We start from the raw sequence: 19,745 nt of genomic DNA on the forward strand, positions 1-19,745 counted from the left end.
TCAAAATATTTTTTATAGATATCTTAAAATATTTTTTATTTTTTAAAATATTTTTTTTATATCAATATATTAAAATTATTTTAAAATAAAAAATTTGATTGAAAATAAAAAAAATAATATTTTTTAAAAATTACTTTTAAAACGCAAAAGTAACTCAACTAGGAAAAAAATTGAAAATAGAACCCGAAACCCCGAGGGGTTTGAATTAGAGTCACGGATTCGGACTCGAAACAACCCAACACGAAACCAGGTCAGGCCTAAGGGCAACCGGTAAATATTTGAACAGTCTATTGGTGAGGTGAAGGACGAGGGTACTTCCCGTTTGAGCACCAAAAACTAAAAACCCAAGCCTGCCTGCCTTCTGCTTGCGGCGAAAAACGCTTTGCTGCTCGGCCAATGAGTTTTTTTGACATGATATAAAGCAAGCAAGCAAGCAGAAAAGAGGCGAAACAAGTAGCAGTGTTTTGTTGCAATGGAGACACGAGGTCCTCCAACTCCATCTTCCAAGTTTTCAGCGTACCAAAACCCAACATTCTCTGCTGCCCTGACCGCCAAAAGCCTCCGGCCCTCTAAATCCGCTCTCCTCTTCATCGTTTCTCTATCCTCCGCTTCCGCCTTTTCTCTTCTCTCAACAATCTCCAGGTATCTAACCCCATATCTCGGAGGATGAAGATTCAACCTTTGTCTTCTTTTCCTAATGTTATGTTAGCTAGGTTTTTTTTCCTGCACAAATTAATATTGATGGAATAGTTTTTGATTGCCATATCTAATGGATGTGCTTTCTTTCTTATTTTCTGAAAAATGTTTGCCATTAAGAAGATACCACACAAGTTGATACTTGGAAACGGGTAATTGATTTTATCATCTGGTAAATAAAACAACTCAGGCATTGTGCTTTCAGTTGTCAGTCAAGTTTTACTCCTTGTGTTTCTTGGCGATAATATGTTAAGTTTGACAAAGTCCTTTTTGGTTTAATCACTTTTCAAAATTTTAAATTTATTCCTAAAGACAATTTGTTCTAGTTATATGCCATGTGAGTAACACTATATTGGCTTCTAAATGATGAAGGGAAAATGGGTTGATCGAAAAGATGAGCTTCAGAATTTTTTCGCATGAAGTGGCTTGTAAGTTGCTGAGTTTAAGCAGAATCTCCTCAATTATTATCTTAAATTAACTACAGCCATTACTCTTACTATGTTCGGAAGTTAACTTTCATTATAATTGTGTCAGATTTGTTTGCAAAGGCAGCACAGGTAGTGGTGGGTTTATTGTTTATTGGATCTGTGTTCTCCATCTTCAAGGCCATCTCTTTGTACAGAGTAAAAACTGCTGGTGTGCGTGTAACCTCTCCCTCTAAAGATGCTAGAGATCAACCACAGCTAACAAACCGTCAATTGGGTCTTATAGGAGTAAAGCCAAAAGTTGAGTCTGTTGTATCTGAATCTTCAAAGAAACCTCCCAAGTCAAACCCCACATCATCTGCTTCCAATGTCCTTGTTCCAATTCATCAGCTAATTACCTGTTCGCATCAGAAGTCTCGAGTTGGCTCTGATAAATCAAATGCCGGAAGTGGAAATAAGATGACCTCTTTTAACACCCCATCCAAATCACGGAATTCTCCATCTTTTTATCTTGTACCTGGGGCCAATTCACCTCTGCCTTCTGTTCAGAGTTCTCCAGCGATCGATTCAGCAGTCTCAACCCCTTGGTCAGATAAGCGAGCCTCTTATACTAAAGAGATAAGAACAGAAGAACAACTTGAACAATTCTTGGCAGAAGTAGATGAGAAAATCAGTGAATCAGCTGGTAAATGTGCCACTCCACCTCCCACCATAGGGGGCTTTGGCATGGCTAGTCCTAATAATGTAGCAAGTCCAGCTAATACCTCTGGAGTTACAAGGAGCACACCCTTAAGGCCTGTGAGGATGTCTCCTGGTTCCCAGAAATTTACCACTCCCCCTAAGATAGGAGAGGGTGACCTTCCTCCACCAATGTCCATGGAAGAGTCCATTGAAGCTTTCAAAAATTTGGGCATTTATCCCAAATTGAGTGCTGGCATGACCGCCTCAGGCAATGGTTTTCATCAGTTTTACTTAATCCTCTACTTGACAAGATTGAAAGCAGTCATATTCAGGTCTAATTGTTACTTCTATCTTTTCAGTATTGTGACTACTCTAACTGAGCAAGTCATTTGTCATCATACCATTGTTTATCATCTATCAGGCTATATTATAATGGAAACTTGAGAGTTGACAGTGTCCAATAATTTGGCAAATCCAATACATGTGCCATTGTTCCTGTTGGGAGCACAAAAATACACTTTTGTGCAGTCTGTCTAGTCTTTATTTGAGACAGAAGCATATTTTATCGCTGAGTTATTTTTACTCATTTGAGAAATTTCATAGTGCATGGCCATTAATTTTGCATAATTTGCATTGCTTTGTCAATTTGTGTCCCTAATTTTGCAGAAGCTGAACATAATCTATGGTCAGTTTCTATTTCTGTTCAATGTCCATAATCATTTTTTTTTCCTTAAATAAAATGTTTGATGCCCTTATTTATACTCATCATGTTTCTAGGTAATGCAAGCAGCTGCTAAGCTTGGTATTTCAATAACAATTAATCAAGTAGGAAGTGATACACCTAGTGAAAATCCTGCTACTGTGTCTTCAACTGATAGGAAGGAATGGCAACCGACATTCTCTCTTGATGAAGATGGACTTCTCAGTCAGTTACGTGCTACTCTTTTGCAGGCTCTTGATGCTTCCACTTGTAAGTTGCTTCATCATAAAAATTTTGTTTTTAAAAAAGAAATTTTTGGATTGGGGTTATTATGTGAAGTACAATCAATTTATTAACACATGAACAAACACTCAAGAAAACCAGTGCTTGGAAAGCAACTCAATGTATTTAATCAATCACTATTCATAGCATTATTTCAATATCTGACCAGGGTGCATATTTATAAGTGCCAAACCAAATAGACATTGTAACTTAAGCTTTAAAGAAAACCTCAAGTTTCTGAGATATAATGTTGAATAGGAGTAGACAATGGCTATAATTCTATTTTACATCCGACTTATACTAGGGTTACAATAAAATCAACCAGCTCTAGATTAAGGTCCCAAACTAATCTTCCAGTCCTAGCCATCCAAATATTTTAAAATGTTACATTTTAGTCCCATGACTCTATCTTAACGAATAAAGCAGTATCTTAACTAACGAATAAAGCAGTATCGAAAAGATAATTAAAGTTCCTATGTCATTTTTTCCGTATCTTGGGAAAAAGCTTCTTCATCACTAATAGTAGTAGGAAAACTAAACGTCCTAATAGGAATAGAAAAACATACTAAATATAAAATGAATTAGATTCATGCTTTACCTAATAATTAGTAAATACAAATTTTCCTAGATGATATACTAAAAATCTACAATAATTATACAAATTAAATTTCCTAAATAGCCAAATATTAATTCTCATTGTTGTCTTTGTTCATTCCTCATCATTATGTGGATCAATGGTAGGAATTTCATTTGGCTCATCTTATTGGATGCAGTGAAGTTGCCTCTATCCAGTATCCACCAATCTCTGCAGCAAAATCCTATGATATCAATTATGCAGGAGTGTGTGGATGCCATCACTAAACACCAGAGGCTTCTTGCGTTAATGAGAGGAGAGTGGGCTAGAGGTTTGCTGCCACATAGCAATGTTCGGGAAGATTATATGGTTCAGAGGATCCGAGGTATGCAGAGTCTTATACCTTACACTTCATGACTATAGCCTATAATGAATCTCTATATATTTTCTTCAATTTGCCTCCATCAATTCTACAAGTTATATTTTGGCTCCTTGCTTGTGCAACTGTAACAGAACTTGCTGAAGGAACCTGCTTGAAGAATTATGAGTATCCGGGAAGTGGGGAAGTTTATGACAAAAAGAACAAAAGGCATACTCTTGGGCTTCTGGATGATTCTCATTTGCTTCTATATCTTTTTTGTGCTTTCCTTGAACATCCAAAGTGGATGTTGCATGTAGATCCCGCATCTAATGCTGGAGCTCAGTCTAGCAAGAATCCATTATTCCTGGGGGTTCTGCCTCCTAGAGAAAGGTTCCCTGAGAAGTACATATCTGTCATAACTAGTGCTCCTTCCATGCTTCACCCAGGAGCTTTAGTACTAGCTGTTGGAAAGCAAAGCCCTACAGTATTTGCTTTATACTGGGATCAGAAGCTGCAGTTCTCTCTCCAGGTAGGTGGCTAATGGGGTGTTTTATTTTTGAGTAATAGATGGAAAGACAAAATAATATAATTAAAAGGAAATGTTACCATTCCTAGTATAAGGATTAGTGCCGTGGTGTATAGCGTGGATAGAAGCTAGGGTTCTCAAACTTTAAGATTACATATCTAAGTTGTAGAGAAATTTAGAAAAAACTCTCTAATGTTTTATTAAAAGTCTGAATAATAATATTCATCTTAAAATAAACTAGGCATTCTTGTTTATATTAGTTCTAAAATCTCTTATAGAAAAGGAGTCTTGATTAAAACTAAAATTTTGTATAGGAAAAATTCATAATGAAAACTTATATAACTAATAGAATTTATCTAGCATTAGGATTTCTAAATAGTAAAATTTTAATTAAATTAAAAGTCCTAGTCTAAATAAGAAAAAGAATCCAAATATAATAAGATAAATAAATGAAGAAAATTTTTCACAGTAACTCTCGAGCCTTGTTTGAAAGCCTTCTCAATCTCCAATCATGAAATTTTAACTCAATGAGAAACAAGGCCTTCAAAATTTTCTGTTAAAAATTCAACTCGATCCAATAATCAAATTAAAAGTTATGCTTGATTGACCAAACTGTATATTCTTTTTAAACTCTGCAAAACCTAAAAATCTTAGTCATTAATGAAATAATACAATAAACATCATTATGCTAAGAACATGGAAGAAATTTCCCCACGTTAGTCCCTCTACTTCCAAAAAACTCATCCTTGATTTATCTGTAAGAAATATTGGTAATTTTTGGATGCAACAGGGATACGTGTGTGCTACAGCAATAATGTGTTTTGCTTGAAAGAATTGTTCTTATGTTCTTTGTTTTCAGGGAAGAACAGCTTTGTGGGATTCCATCTCGCTCCTATGCCATAGGATCAAGGTTGGATATGGCGCTGTAGTTCGGGGCATGCATCTTGGTTCTTCAGCCCTGAGTCTCTGCCCAGTTCTCGAGTCAGAAATTGAAGACTGACTATTGTCAGGCATGCCTTGATGCTGCTTGATATAACAGCCTGCTTACTGTAGAGATGCAGGCCTTACTGGACTTCTTGAAATCATTTAATTTAAAAGGGCTGCCTAAAGTTGTTTCATGTGTCATCTGTGCCCTTATTTTCGGAACTTGGAGGTGCACTTTCTCACACCCCACTGATGATCGACTTAGAGGACTGATGATGGTTGTTTGAAAGTTGAGAGATTGCATGGTGTTAGCTAGAGATCTCGAGGGAATTTTTGTCAAGAGTTCTCATTTCATTTCATTTCGAGTCCTTTTATATACAAGTCCATTTCTTGTCTTATTGTCCTGGCGTAAGAAAAGATAGGATGATTCCCAAGGAGGTGGCATGTTAATTAAGAGGGTTTTTTTTTTTTCCCATAACTTTTCAGGTTCAAACCTAGGGCTAGTATTTGGGAGGATTTATTAAAATTTCTTTGAATATATCATACTGATATAGGAGGGGTTCGCCTTTTAAGATCCTTTAGAAAGGGATTTTTTTTTTATTTACATGCAAGCTGGTTTCTTTAGTGTCGAACCAAGAAAAGAAAAGAGAAGTCCAGGATTAGATATCCTTTTTGTGCATTACCAAGCTGATAAATACACGTTCTATCAATTCACATAATCAGGTTATCTTCAGTAGCGCTTGAATCTTATCTCGTGACTGAAGTTATAAGATGAAACATAGTAAATTATAAGTTAGCATCGAACTTTTTAATTCATCATCATTTTATTTTTAAAATGTTTTTCTTTCCCATCAATCTTTTCATATTATTTAGTTGTTTTTCCCCGTTTCTATTTCTAAAAAGAGGAGTTGAAAAGGAGCATGAATTGGAGGAAAGCGACCAATTGTTTACTTCTTAAAACTAGAAGAACAATACAGGAGGAGGATGAGGATTTTCTTAAAACTAGAAGAACAATACAGGAGGAGGATGAGGATTGATTGATAGCAGCACGCAACAATATCATGGACAAAACAAGAGCAAACGACCACAAACCAAGTTCAACAAGAACAGCATCCACTCAGAAGATGCCTTCTTTTTTATGGCGACAAGATAACAATAAAGCGAAATGTGGTGATGTCAGTTTATTGATTTTGGGAGAATTGATTTAAGACAAGGATGATGGCAGGCAACGAAAAAGAACAAAGGGTGAAGAGTGAAGACAAATCAAAGGAGGAGTGTACTGGCTCTGAATCTGAGCGATATTTACAGGCTACTTGGCTCTCATCATTAAGCATATGACCACGAAGATTTTACTGAATGGGGCAATCCTGAAAACCCAAGAGAGCCAATGGATTTAATTGAATTCTCCGTAAGCTGTACAATTTACCAGCAACTTAAATAAATCTGTTGAAAATTGGCTAGGAGCTTCTTGACAATATCAGAAACCATTGTATGCTTCACAAAATTGACGAAGGCGCTCACAGCTCATCGATTGCCAAAAATATTCTGGAAACCTTTTTCACCCCCAACCCTGCCATGTGCGGGACTCCAACATCGTATGGACTACAATTCTGTCCACATTCTACGCACAGGTCTTTAACTTGAAAACCACCTTATCACCCCCGCAAATGTCTTCTGTCCGCAAAAATCTCAAACAAAAGCAGCAATTTATCTCAGCAGAAAAGATTCACTTCCCTTCAATCAGAGTCCGAGTCAATAGAGAGATACGGCCGTTGTCTTACAGAACGTTTTTGGCGAGGAAATGAGAAAGGACTGTCTGATCTTTGTCGACTTGCCTTTTCAGATCTGCCATCATTGATACCAAGATGCAAAGAATCTGCGGAAGCAGGTATAATCAGTGTTGAAAAAATTAAAAGATGATCAAAACATAGAAAGTGGATACGAAAGTAGCATAGCACAGGTCCAAAACTTGCATACTTTCCTCCAGAAGCATTAACCAACAATTATAGAACCTTAAGAAAAAAGAAACAAACCAGTGCCAGCCAAAGAATCCATGCCATCTTCACTAGATGGCATCTGCTGCCTTGAATTCAGTCTATCTGTTGAAGGAACTGCCTCGCCGTGATTGCCAGTAGCACCACCACCACCAAGCCTAAGAGAGATCCAATCGTCAGTACGGATACCATTTGACACATCAGCTTGATCCCTCATATCAGACTGCATTGATGCATCTGATGGCCCAGTTGGAAGAAAGATTTGAAGACTGGGATCTTCTCTGCCAAAAGCCAAGGGATTATCAACCAAACCATCATTTACATCCATGTCTGATCGACCAATAGAAGAATCAGGAATTAAACAGGTAGATCTCATGACAGTTTCTGGAGCTAATGTGTAGCCATTCATTGAAGAGGGACAGTTAACAGGATCATGAGGTAAATCAACCAAGGCATCTGCGACATCTGAATTAAATAATTGGAATCCTGGACCAGCTTGGTTTCCAGGAGGTAGTGGCCAGAGGGGCATCCCATATTCATCAGCATTATAAAGACCCAAGCAAGAATTTCCACCAGTCCCAAGTGTAGGATCTTCCAGAAAATGATCTGCAATTTCAGGGGGGGGCACAGAAATAGTAGCACCACCATTTTGATTACTCTTGTAGACAGATCCAGAGGAAATTAATATATCATTTTCGTCATCTGAATCACTAAGAACAATGACTTCTGCATTCCCTACTGGTGCAGATAAATTTTGGTCGGTGAATCCATACGTTGAATATACATTCAACGATAAAGAATCAAGCTCCATTCCATTGTTTGTGAATTCAAAATTTTCCCCAGTATCTTGATTTACACTTGGATCTTCCCCATCATGACCACTACCAGTAGCACTGCTGCTCATAGGAATAACTTTCTGTTCATGGTGTTCAAAGTTTTCTTGCAATCTACCTGAAGAGAAGGTGTTCATATCATCAGGTTTACTGACTTCCCAAAACCCATTACGATTCTTTCTGATTCCAAGTTTCAAGCTAGCACCAGCATTACCTTCTGAACCACCTTCCTGCTTGATCTGCTTCATTTCCACTTTTGATTTGAGTTCTCCAGTGTAAGGGACACAGAGAGTGCTATCAGGATTATGCCATTGAGCAAGTTCTCCAGCATCCCTATGATCAGATTCAGTTTTTGTTTTCACTCGCCAGGAACCATCAGGCTTCACCTCAATCTCTGATATATCTTCCGCACAATGCCTCATCTATACAACACAACCGAACAAGTATAAAATACACAAGTACCATAAACTATCTTCCACACAATGCCTCATCTATATAACACAAGTGAACAAGTATTAAACAAACAAGTACCATAAACTAAGGGTTGGGATGAACTGAGAAGGACAGGCAAGCAATACCTTAGATGTGATGCGATTGAAATACGGGTCAATGATTATATTTTCCAAGGAGTAGTTCTTGAGACAGATGGGGCACTGCCACTGTGTAGAGTGCAATGGTAGCTCAGATACGTAAAACAGATATAACAGGAACCTATTCATATTCCTATATATATATATTAAAAAATGATTATTGCTTGCCTTCCTAGAACGCTGGTTCAGCTCCACAAAAACTTCCAGGTCAAAACAGCCCATGTGCGCACAAGATTTGAATCTTCCTGCAATCTTCATTCTAGAACCGCTCATCTATGCATGGAAATCAATTTCATGAAACAATTTCAGCAACTAAGCCACCAATTAATGACTGCACTATATACCTAATCCTAATTTCTTGAAGCTTGCTACCAATGAAGAATGCTACAATTTAATAAAGCAATTTGAAGAATGAGGTGACACTATGCTGGAAAAATAAAACATTGTTTAGTGTGAAAGCATTAGATACTGCAACATTGACGTCATGCACGTTCACAAAAGTGGTACATCCCTAAGAACATAATATCACTAGAGAAAGCATATTGCATTACATAATTGGTCGAATATAACCCATATAAAAAGAGAAATTCTAGAATGGATGTCACAAGTGTAACAGAAAGACTCCACTCCTGTAGGTGTTATACTTTCATGAAACATATTGTTAAGCATACAAGAAAGATCCTAGACTGGTCAGAACCAAAATCTAGCAGCATTATTTTCCTTTGTGATCCAGTACCAATGATCATAAACAGCATGCTTAAGGAAAAGAACTGCAAGATCTTTTCCAGAATGGTTTTTGCCACTCCTGTTCAGCCCTCCCAAAACCCACTAACTGCATTTACATTGCCTGCTTAGAGAAACCAAAATACTCTGAATGAAAAAAAGGACCTATTCCACACACCCAAACCTGCCACGTGTTGCAACAAAAGGTGGCTGTTTCCCTACTATCAAAATTAATAGACATAGGAGAAGGGACCAATATTCAATACAGTGACTATCAGATATTAATTCTGCACAGAACAAAGCGCTCAGTGCAACACACATGCATGACATTATGGACTTGAACTCTCATATCATGTTCATGTAACATACAGGGCAACGAAGATTGACACCAAACGAATCTGCAACAACTTCCAGGTCACTGTCACTGTCACTATAGGCATTATCTGTAGCAGTTCCACCACCAACACAGCGACAAACACGAGCAAGTGCATCTTCAAAACGCTCACCTTCAGACTCCTTGGGAATCAAGTTGAGTATCTAAACAATAAACAGAAAATGAAGCAGTGTGAGATGAATCCCCAGGTAGTGTAAAAGGTGATGTGTGCTTTAATTGTAGCTCATTATATGCAGCAGGAAAAATATGTGAACCACAGCAGATAAAAATTCAGTAGTAAGGTACCAAAATTGAAATATGCAAGCACATGAATACACACATGCACATGTACATATGCGCATGTTCACACAAGTATGGGGTGCATTTGTCTCTGCATGTATATATGTATAAACATGCAGTATACGGAAAGGCAGTAAAAATAACATATACACATAGGATGTCTAATCAGTACACCAACTACCTGTAGTGATCTCTGTGACACATTGCCAACAAGATCAAATATGAGTATTTGTGATCAAGCTTTCTGATACAACAACAAATATCAGAGATTAAATGCAAATGATGTTGAAGGTGCTCAAGTGCAAGGCAATTTCCCAAGCCTCAAATAATATAGTTTTTTTAAGAGAAAAAACTGTCAGCTGTCTTTATTTGTTTCATTTCAGAAAAAATTTATATTAGAACATAAAATTACAAAAGTCCATCTATCTTATAAAATCTTTAAGAACTGCAAAGACATTTCAAATGGTTCAAGCCACCACCTTATTTTCCCAATCAACATAAAAAATATAAAAACTAATGATATCAAATTCAAACTCAATTGATTCAAAATTATCTTAATAAAAATCATTAAAATCACCTGTTGAACTGTTCGCCGCTTTACAATTCTAACTCCTAAGCAGAAGATTCGAGCATCACATCCGGTTAATGATATCTTATTGATTCCATCTTTTGCACATGACGTGATCTAAGAAAAGGAAAAGAAAAAAAAATTGAAATACAGAAAATAGTCTCAAATTTGAGAAATGAGAAGTCCAGCTATGAGTCTGCGGATGAGCAATAGAACGGTTGAAACAAGAGGGTGCACCATCACAAACAACAATATCTAGCAGACAAATTGTATGTGATAAGAGGTATTGATAACTTGATAGAAAATTTAACCTAGTAAAGTCAGAAACTCACAATTGGACCATCATCACGACCATTAGCGCCAAGCAATTGCGAGCCAGGTCTATTAATAGCACGAACAGCAATACCTGTACATCATATGTAATTTTATAAATACAACATGCAAGCAGCATCGTCAGAAACTCTGGACCAAAAGAGACACCATAATACACATTTCACAACTGCATAAAAGATGCAGCTTCAAGAGAAATGTAAAAATGGCTTTTCTGACAATATTAGTGGGAAGAAAGAAACGATGTGTTCTTTTTAGTGTGGGGGGTAGGAGGCCAGTTCCCATAAGTACTTCCAAACAACTCATTTCAAACATAAAGAATTGAAGAGTAGGAGAGACATCAACAGATTAGTGGAACTAAAAAGTCAACTGCATACCATTAACCTGGAGATCTGCATACTGCGGCCATTGCATCCTAAATGGAACTTTGTCATTCAAAAGCATGCACCAGGCCTAACATTATCAACAGACCATTAGCACATCAATGAATTACTTAAAATATGAAAAATTTATGCACTCACCAACCTGAACATCGTATTCTTGTTTTGCCAGTAGATCCCTGTCTGCTCTAGTGAGATGAAATGTTTTCTCCACACCCTGCACTGGGCTTGAACTGGAAAATGTTGGATATTAAAATATTAAATAAAACAAAAGTATACAATTATGAAGTCTTCATAACAGGAGGTCAGCCTCGCTAATTCATGAAAGTTGGCATTGGGTGACCAAAGGACGACTGACTGCAATGCTAACTCAAACAAGTACGCTACTATTATTATGGTGCATGTAGCATGTGTGCATAGTGTATCATTACAAAATAAAAGGCTGAACAGTGGCACATCAGATAAGGATCACTCATCTTGCTCATAATTAAAAAGTTAGTTGAGTAACAACCATAAGCACAGAACTTGCTACATCAACTGATCTTCCATAGATACCAACTTCATCAACTATCCACTTATAATTACCAGCATAATATGCCAAATATCTCCTGTATCCTCCAGATATTTATATCATTCCCAACCCCCAAATACCTCCTGTAAAGACCACTTCTAGTTGTCTATCTTTTCCAATGTAATTTGACCACACAAAGTTCCTGTTAAGTTGCATTAACATGTGATTAGGTGCTCAAGATCCTAGAAGTTAGAAGGACATGAACCCAGTCTTTTACTGCATCCTGAGTCATTGAAAGAACCAATTGATATCTGTTTGTCTAACAAGCAGATGCCATAACAAGGAAGACCCGGCTTTCTTGCAATTTACAGACAACTGAATTGAAAAAATACAAATACAGAGCATATCTAGTGTTTCTATAATATTCATGGATGCAAATTCAGCAGCCTAACAGTTTAACAACGATATCTGGCTCACACAAAAGAAAAGCATTTGAACCTGATATCCACAAGTTGAATCTACCACAACAAACAGTAATTGCAGTTCAAATCACTTTATTGTATATTTTTCTTCATCAAATCAAGCAAACATTGGCTAGCATCTAACTCCACCCCAAAGACAAGTGCTAGCACATCAAACCATTGGTAAGATACATGACAACTTGTACAGTTAACTTACCCATCAGTTGGAACATTTGTAGCAACCAGCTTCACAGGATATAGAGGTTGTGCAACTGTTACCCAAAAGCTGTATATGAAGGAAATTAAAAAAAAAAAAAACATTTTATGAAATTGCAAATAGCAGAATTGAAAAGGATTAGTCAGGTAAACAAACCAAAAAGATCAAAGATTAAAAAAAATCACACAATACTAAGATACATGACAGCAAGAAACCTTGTAGAACTCTAGTTCTTGCAGGTTACCCCACATACTGGCAGGGGATAAAGGTGCGCGCACAAGGTGCACATGCACACCATTAAACCATGTCATTCTTCAAAAAATATGTACAGGCCACCCATACAACTTTCCAGATTATTCTAGACAAATCGCATGCTGATTAGGATACTTATTAATTAAGGTTTCCTATTCCTATTTCACATGATATTTTTGTTCTGCATAGAACTATTATACGTTTCATGATAATGAAAGGAAAATTTATTCTATGTTTTGTTGATGCCTTGTTCTGTCAAAAAACTATATTGAAGGTTCTCCTCCACAAACACACTTATTTCTCCGAACCATCTTTCTTAACTCTGGCCTCTATTTCCTGGTTATATGCTAGACAAATAGCATTCTGATTAGGATACTTAATAATTTAGGTTTCCCATTCGTATTACACATGATTTTTCTGTTCTGCATAGAACTATTATACTTTTCATGATAATGGAAGGAAAACTTATTTTATGTTTTGCTGATGCCTTGTTCTTAGTCAAAAATCTACAATGAAGATCAAACACACTTATTTCTTCCTACCTCCATCTTTCTTAAGTCTGACCTCTCTTTTCCAGTTACATGTTATTTCCCTACTTTCCCCACACCAATCTTGCCCTCACCACCCCTAAATTACGATCAACTTATCCTCTCTACAAGCTCATAAGTCCAAATCAAATACAAGAGTTACGTGTTCTCTTAGCCCAGGTTGATGGTGTCTCCAACTTGGTTAGAATATCACTGTAATTCCTTCTTACCTTGAGAGACCTGGCCCCTCATCTATCTCAAAAGATTCATCTCCCTACTAGCACTTGATTAACATTTTACAGACCAGTGGCAAAGGAGAGCACAATTTTCTTTACACCAAAGTAAAGAATTACCATACCAACAAGCAGTATGATAATGGCAAAACAAGTTCAGAAGAAATCATAAAAGCATTTAATGGTTTAATAAGTCAATCTCAAAGGTCAAATTGTAGCTGAGATATGATGTCACACTACCAGCAAGAAAAAAGCATATTGTCAAAATAAATAAATAAAAAGTATCCTGGAGCAGGGAGGGGACACATTTCATTCCACACAAAAAACAGTAAGCAGGAGAGAGAGAATATATGATGCGTACGGGTCAGCCCTGCTTAGTCGACAAGTCTCACAATAGAACACATCCGGAAACTGTGGAGTGCCCTCCATGGCTTTTTCTGAAATTATAACGCATCCAATGTGTTGCCACACATGACATCTAAAATCCTCACACTGTCATTGCAAGAAAATAAAAATAAATAGAAGCTCGGCAGATTAGCAAAGAATTTAGGATAGAGCTAATTGCAAGAGTAGCAAAGGAGGAAAAGGGGAAAAGAAAAGTAGCTTATGCCTCTATTCTAAATGCAAGCCGCTTCTTCAACATGAATGGGTAGAAAACAAGATAGTAACAAATCCTGCTATTGTCCATGCATTCATAGATGGGCACTATAAGGATTTCAGCATATAATCCCTCAGCATTTCCTCTAAACAATGTATTTGTTGATAATTAATGTGATGTGCTGTAAACATAAACAAGTCCAACATTGTGCCTCAACACTGCTTGTGATGGCTACATCATGCAATAACTCAATATAAAAATCACATGCAAAGCATAAAAAATTCTTGAGAGGCAACCAATTAACTTAGAATGTTGGTGACCAACAAAGTCAAAAGAGCTTGCTACACTTCGATTGTTAATTTCCAACAACTAGAAACGCAAACATGAAAATCCATGGAGGTGTTATAGGTATAAGAATGAGGTATAGAGATTAGGGTTCAGATTCCATTGTAGTACAACCACACCATTTAAGCAAGAAAGTGATACATAACATGACCAGGCATTCCATATGCTTAAAAATGCTGAGGCTTAATTTTCATGAAACTTAAGACCATGCCTCAGATACATTAGAAGAAGAAAAAATTTCCATACAAGCCGTCCATCGAGTATGCACATCTAAAGCTTATATTGGATGAAAATTCACTAAAGAAGGATCTTTTAACCTTAATCATCGACTCCGTCTCCAATGATGTTCCACATGGACAGCGAACTTTTGTATCAGAGTGAAATGGTTCATCCATTTCTCCACTAAATTTGGAATTACTACAATTAGACGCGCCCTGCCCCTTTGATGCTAAATCAGTGGCCCCAGACACTTGCATTTTCCTGGAGATGAGGACAGAGGGTGCATGTCAATGGAGGGAATAAAAGCAAGACTTTGAAGAGAATAAATGGTTCCCCAGAAAGTAAAAAGCTCGCTATAGGGCCACATGAAGCATGCAACCACAGTGAATATTTTGATATGTTAAAAAGAAAAGAGGGAAAAAATCAAACTACATCCTCTAATTGTGGAGTAGCAAGCATTGATGAACCTGTAAGTGTCATCCACTAGTTTTGCTGCCTCTTCCTTTCCAATGGCACTCTTCTTTGCCCATATCTTGGAAACTACAGATAAAAAATGACTTAAATTTATTCTTCAAAAGCTATAAAAAGTCATATCCACACACTAGAAGGTGTTTGAACAAGTTGATTATAAACGGGATGCTCAACAGCCCATGAGAAACATCAACATAGACAGCCATATTCACATCTGACCCATCAAGAACAAGAAAGGAGAGATGGGAAGATGATGCCACGCAATAAATTGAAAACTGAGACAAACCATTGATGGGGATTTGGGATTGCAAACTTCCCTAAAATGTCAATAAAAATAAACGAAATTCATAACCATGGATATCAGATCCATGCCATCAATAAAAACCTATATCTAAACTAGAGGAAATAATAATCAGAGAAAAACTCATTTCTCAATCCCAAAGACCTAAACTTGGAGTTGACTGCATATTATTTCCACTAAGCATATATCAATAAATTTCTTGAGCCTGCAAAGGATCCATTTGAATAATCAAAGCTTACTATATTAAGATTATGTGACACTGGAATCATAAGCATTCCACTTTATTCAGTATGAAGTTGTTGGAAGTGATTGAATACAAAAAACCCCATGGTGCAATGTTTGGTAGTATTACAAGTTTCATAGTTGGTAACTGCTATTAATTATGCAAGCATATGTAGAAGATAACCATACAAGTATCACACACAGATAATGAACCTTGAAAAAAAAGAAGAGTATTAAACATTAGAATTAAAAGCATTGACTGGGTTGGAGGGAACAAGTGATGATATGAAATAAAATAAAACTGAAAAATATTTCTCAAGACACCTCCAATAAAGGGTTCCATGGTTTCATAGTAATCAGAGAGAGTCTACATGATCAATGTTTTTATTAAAACTTCCCTATTACAAACAACAGTGTTGTGAGGACAGAGCATTTTACCTTGTTCATCAGACAGAATAGCTAATATCCGGTCAACAAGGTCCTGCAAATTTTAAATTACAGTATAATCAAATACAAGAGTTATAAGCAATACCAAGCCACACGGTCATAGGCAGATACTGTTTATGAAGGAGTCATTTTTTTCACAGGAAAAGGGAGCATAAAACCATCACAAGTGACAAAAAGGCAAGGGATGGTCTCGTGAACCATGAGACAGCAAATAGGCACGATTATTCTGTTTTTTCACGGTCCAATTACAAAAAGGCGAGGGATGGTCTCGTGAACCATGAGACAGCAAATAGGCACGATTATTCTGTTTTTTCAAGGTCCAATTTGGCACACTAGTTGTCAAATACAACCAAAGCTTTATGTTTAGACAGTACCGTTATGCAACGATGATTTCAAACATCATATACAAGAAAATTTAGCCAAAAGCAACATACAGAATCTAACCTGCTTCTTCCCCTGCTTTGAAAGACCTAACTGAGTCAGGACATCCTTCAGCTCTTTTATTCGAAAATACACCAATTTGTCCTATAAAAAGAAAGGACATTTCATATCTCTTTGCTAAACAACACAGCAAAAGATAAAAGCTACTTGATTACAGGAGAATCTGAGCTTAAACAACATAAGATGAGATCACAGCCATAGGGAATAACCAATTCTGAGTTCAATCAACCTTCGAGTTAGTATAGCAAACTCTTATTAAGTTGCTCAATCACTCCAAGATGAGGAAGGAGCCATTACATGGTGCAATTATGGAGCAGATTTTTTTTATTTTTTGTAGGCAGAAAACATATTATATGGAATTACGTGTTCCTTAAAAAAATAGAGATATTGTGAAAGACAGAACAAAATTGAAGTGTGTTTAAGGGGGAAGAGTCAGATCTTAACTCATTCAAGGACTATGAGCGTAATATTACAGACTTCAAGCATAGAGAAAACCTTTTGCAAATAAAGAGGTTTGCTTAAATTCTACAGGTTATTTATTTCACATATAGGCCATAAAATGTCCAATGAATGACCAATGGCTAGTAATTCCTTTTGTGCCCATAAATAGAGCTTATCTTTGTGGAATTTATGCATTTTTAAATACGCAAAAAGCAAAAAAAAAAAAAATTCTTGGACTTGCAACCACAAAAACAAAACATCAAGTTATGGGAGTTGCAACCATACTTATCTCAAAATTTTCATCCAGTGAATGGAGCAATAGTGTTCTTGGCTCCATAATCAAGAAAACCGGTATGAAAACAAGTGGAGCATGTAACTGCCAATAAAGTACATACCAAGACTCTTAATTTGAGACGAGAAGGTGCAGGCAGAGGGGCGGCAATAGGAGAGAGAGGCTCAATCAATCAATAACATTCAGTAAGTTCATTCGGTAAGATGACTAGTTTTCGCAACAACCATATGAAATACAGAATAAGGTCATCTTTATAAATAAAGAGCCCACTAGATAAATTCAACAGTTATTCCCCTTATCAACATATAACAATAAAACTACGAGTTGCACCACCGTGGGGGTATGTTTAGCAGGAGGCACATGGAAATAAATTAATAAATAAGCGAGTTAAACCACAGCTAACGTGACAGATCTTTTTTCTTCTACTACTACAGCAGCGCAGTAAATTTTGAATTCAATAAAAACAAAAATTGGTAGAGCCTCAACTAAATTACCTTGCAACTAGCTACTAAATCCATCTGTCAACCTCAAAGAAAAACCGAAATCGATTGTTAGTTAAGCCATGGATTAGTATATAAACAAACCCACCACCATGTAGAGTCGCTAAACAGCGATCGATCGATTCAAAAATTAACCTACCAGAAAAAATCGGAATTGTAAATCAATCTGCATAATAACAATAATTAAATAACAAAAATAAACAGAGTAAAATCACTTACGTATTTTTTTAATGATAGAATTGAGAAGAGAAGGAAATCGGAGGTGAATTAGGGTTTCAAACGCCTTTTTTGTTTTTCTTGTTTCCGCGTTTTTTTTCTTTATGGTATTATCAATTATGACCGAAAAAAGAAAAAGAAAACATACCAAGGAAGAGTAATTACAAAAAGTCCCGGACCTATCGGCGATTATCAAATCCGGTTTTTTTTACGAGAACACGTCCGGGTTTCATATCTCTACTTCTAGCGCGCATAGCGATGATGCACGCCCTTACGTGTTTTCTCTCGTTTTTTTCACGTGCGATTTTCCAAAGGAGAATCAAATGTGGCCTCGTGCACACGCGTTTTTCTAGTTATTTTTATGATTGGGATGGTATCATATAAAAAAAAATTATTTTAATATATTTTTAATTAAAAAATATTTTATACTATAATTTTCAATACCCCTATGTAATATAAGTAAGATCTTAATCTCAAAGGTTATTGGAAAAAAAACATCAATATTATAGAAGGAAAAATATCATGATCATCTTATAATTTAATTATTCTTTTACTTTACTTTTATTTAAAAAAATATAATTTATATTCTAGGTCAAAATAATTTTTTAAATTAAATAAAAAGATTAAACTAATCTCATATATAACATATCAAAAAAACCTATAACATATCATAAATTCTCCCTCAACATGATATCTCTATTTTCAAGTATAATCTCTCTCTCATTCTAGGTTTATTAACATCATTGATTTTAAAAATCCACTTCCACGTGCACATACTTAAAAGCAAAAGCAAAATGCTTGAAACAAGAACTTCTTCTCATGGCCAAGCCTTATCCTAAAAAAATAATCATATTGATCACCTTTCTCTTTCTCTTTTTAAATTTAAAATTTGTTTAATTCTATTAGATTTTGCAGTTTCTTTTATGTTGGTATGATTACATTCTTTGATAGAGATTTTTGTGTTTAAAGTTTTGAAAGTAGAGTATGATTCAAGAGGTTATTGTTATGGCAAAATGTACGTTTTAAACAATTATTTAGGAATTTAGGGTTAGAGCTAAGATTTAGAAATTAAAGGTAACAATAAGGGTTTAGAAATTTAGGAATTTAGGTTAGGTAGGATTTAAGATTTGGATTATTATGTGTTAATATTATGTTTATGATATCTACATTTGATAATAGTGAACATATTTTGTTTGTTTTGTTCTTAGAAATTGGAAGTTGTTTTTAAATGATTTATTTTGATTACATTTGGGTTTAGAATCTAATAAATAAACTGTTTTTTAGGAGTTAAAGTTACAATATGGTAAGTTTCACCAAGAATAATAAAAGAATAATTTTCGACTATGATAATGGAGCTCAAGATAACTGAATCTTTGTTTCTATAACATGGACTTAAAAGTTATGCTCACTTGTTATCAATTAATATTTCATTATACACTAACTAAGTGAGAGAATTAAATGTATACTAACATAACTAAAAGATTGATATCTTCTTCCAAGTGCAGAAGTGTCAAAGTAATAAATAACCCGACAAGACCGAGGTCAAACCATAGAGAGGTTAATTGTACAAATTATAAATAACAATAACAGTAACAACAACAACAACAATAATATTAGTAGTAGTAATAATAATAATAATAATAGTGGTGGTGGTGGTGGTGGTAAAAAGGAAGAAAAAGAAGAAGTTGATGAGAACTTTGAGATGGAAGATTGACGTAAGGATTAAACAATGACAATAACAAATGTCAAGGTTAGAGGTTCCACTAATGATATGTCAAACAAGTATAGTAT

The 19,745-nt window shown here is 35.8% G+C and overlaps 2 protein-coding genes across 5 annotated transcripts; one reads left to right on the forward strand and one right to left on the reverse strand.

Annotated features, from left to right (window-relative positions):
• Positions 1-296: 296 nt before the first annotated feature.
• Positions 297-5,610, forward strand: LOC105114115 (cytochrome B561, amino-terminal protein). The gene is given in 8 exon segments (XM_011010541.1): positions 297-642; positions 1,069-1,124; positions 1,231-2,040; positions 2,043-2,134; positions 2,580-2,772; positions 3,558-3,743; positions 3,872-4,248; positions 5,105-5,610. Coding segments are annotated over 8 exon segments (2,025 nt in total). The 5' UTR covers positions 297-472; the 3' UTR covers positions 5,246-5,610.
• A 715-nt stretch (positions 5,611-6,325) lies between these two features.
• Positions 6,326-18,240, reverse strand: LOC105114117 (E3 SUMO-protein ligase SIZ1-like). 4 transcript variants are annotated; one of them, XR_840070.1, is made up of 19 exons: positions 17,958-18,240; positions 17,733-17,873; positions 16,509-16,589; positions 16,056-16,098; positions 15,091-15,163; positions 14,722-14,884; positions 13,823-13,953; positions 12,450-12,518; positions 11,406-11,493; positions 11,258-11,333; positions 10,883-10,956; positions 10,560-10,667; positions 9,679-9,846; positions 8,755-8,859; positions 8,575-8,655; positions 7,203-8,418; positions 6,951-7,045; positions 6,746-6,843; positions 6,326-6,706 (listed from the first exon to the last, which is right to left on the reverse strand). XR_840070.1 is itself a non-coding variant. In XM_011010543.1 (18 exons), exons 2-18 carry the CDS (start codon positions 17,754-17,756, stop codon positions 6,805-6,807), a joined length of 2,634 nt encoding a protein of 877 aa, XP_011008845.1. In that variant the 5' UTR covers positions 17,757-17,873; positions 17,958-18,240; the 3' UTR covers positions 6,326-6,804. The 4 variants fall into 4 exon arrangements, 3 of the variants coding, with proteins under 3 accessions (XP_011008845.1, XP_011008846.1, XP_011008844.1); XM_011010543.1 differs by having other exon boundaries at positions 6,326-6,843; XM_011010544.1 differs by having other exon boundaries at positions 6,326-7,045; positions 7,203-8,114; positions 8,211-8,418; positions 17,958-18,239.
• Between the last annotated feature and the right edge of the window lie 1,505 nt (positions 18,241-19,745).

The sequence above is a fragment of the Populus euphratica genome, unplaced genomic scaffold (genome assembly GCF_000495115.2).
Source record: "Populus euphratica unplaced genomic scaffold, PopEup_1.0 scaffold493.1, whole genome shotgun sequence".
Taxonomy (NCBI): domain Eukaryota; kingdom Viridiplantae; phylum Streptophyta; class Magnoliopsida; order Malpighiales; family Salicaceae; genus Populus; species Populus euphratica.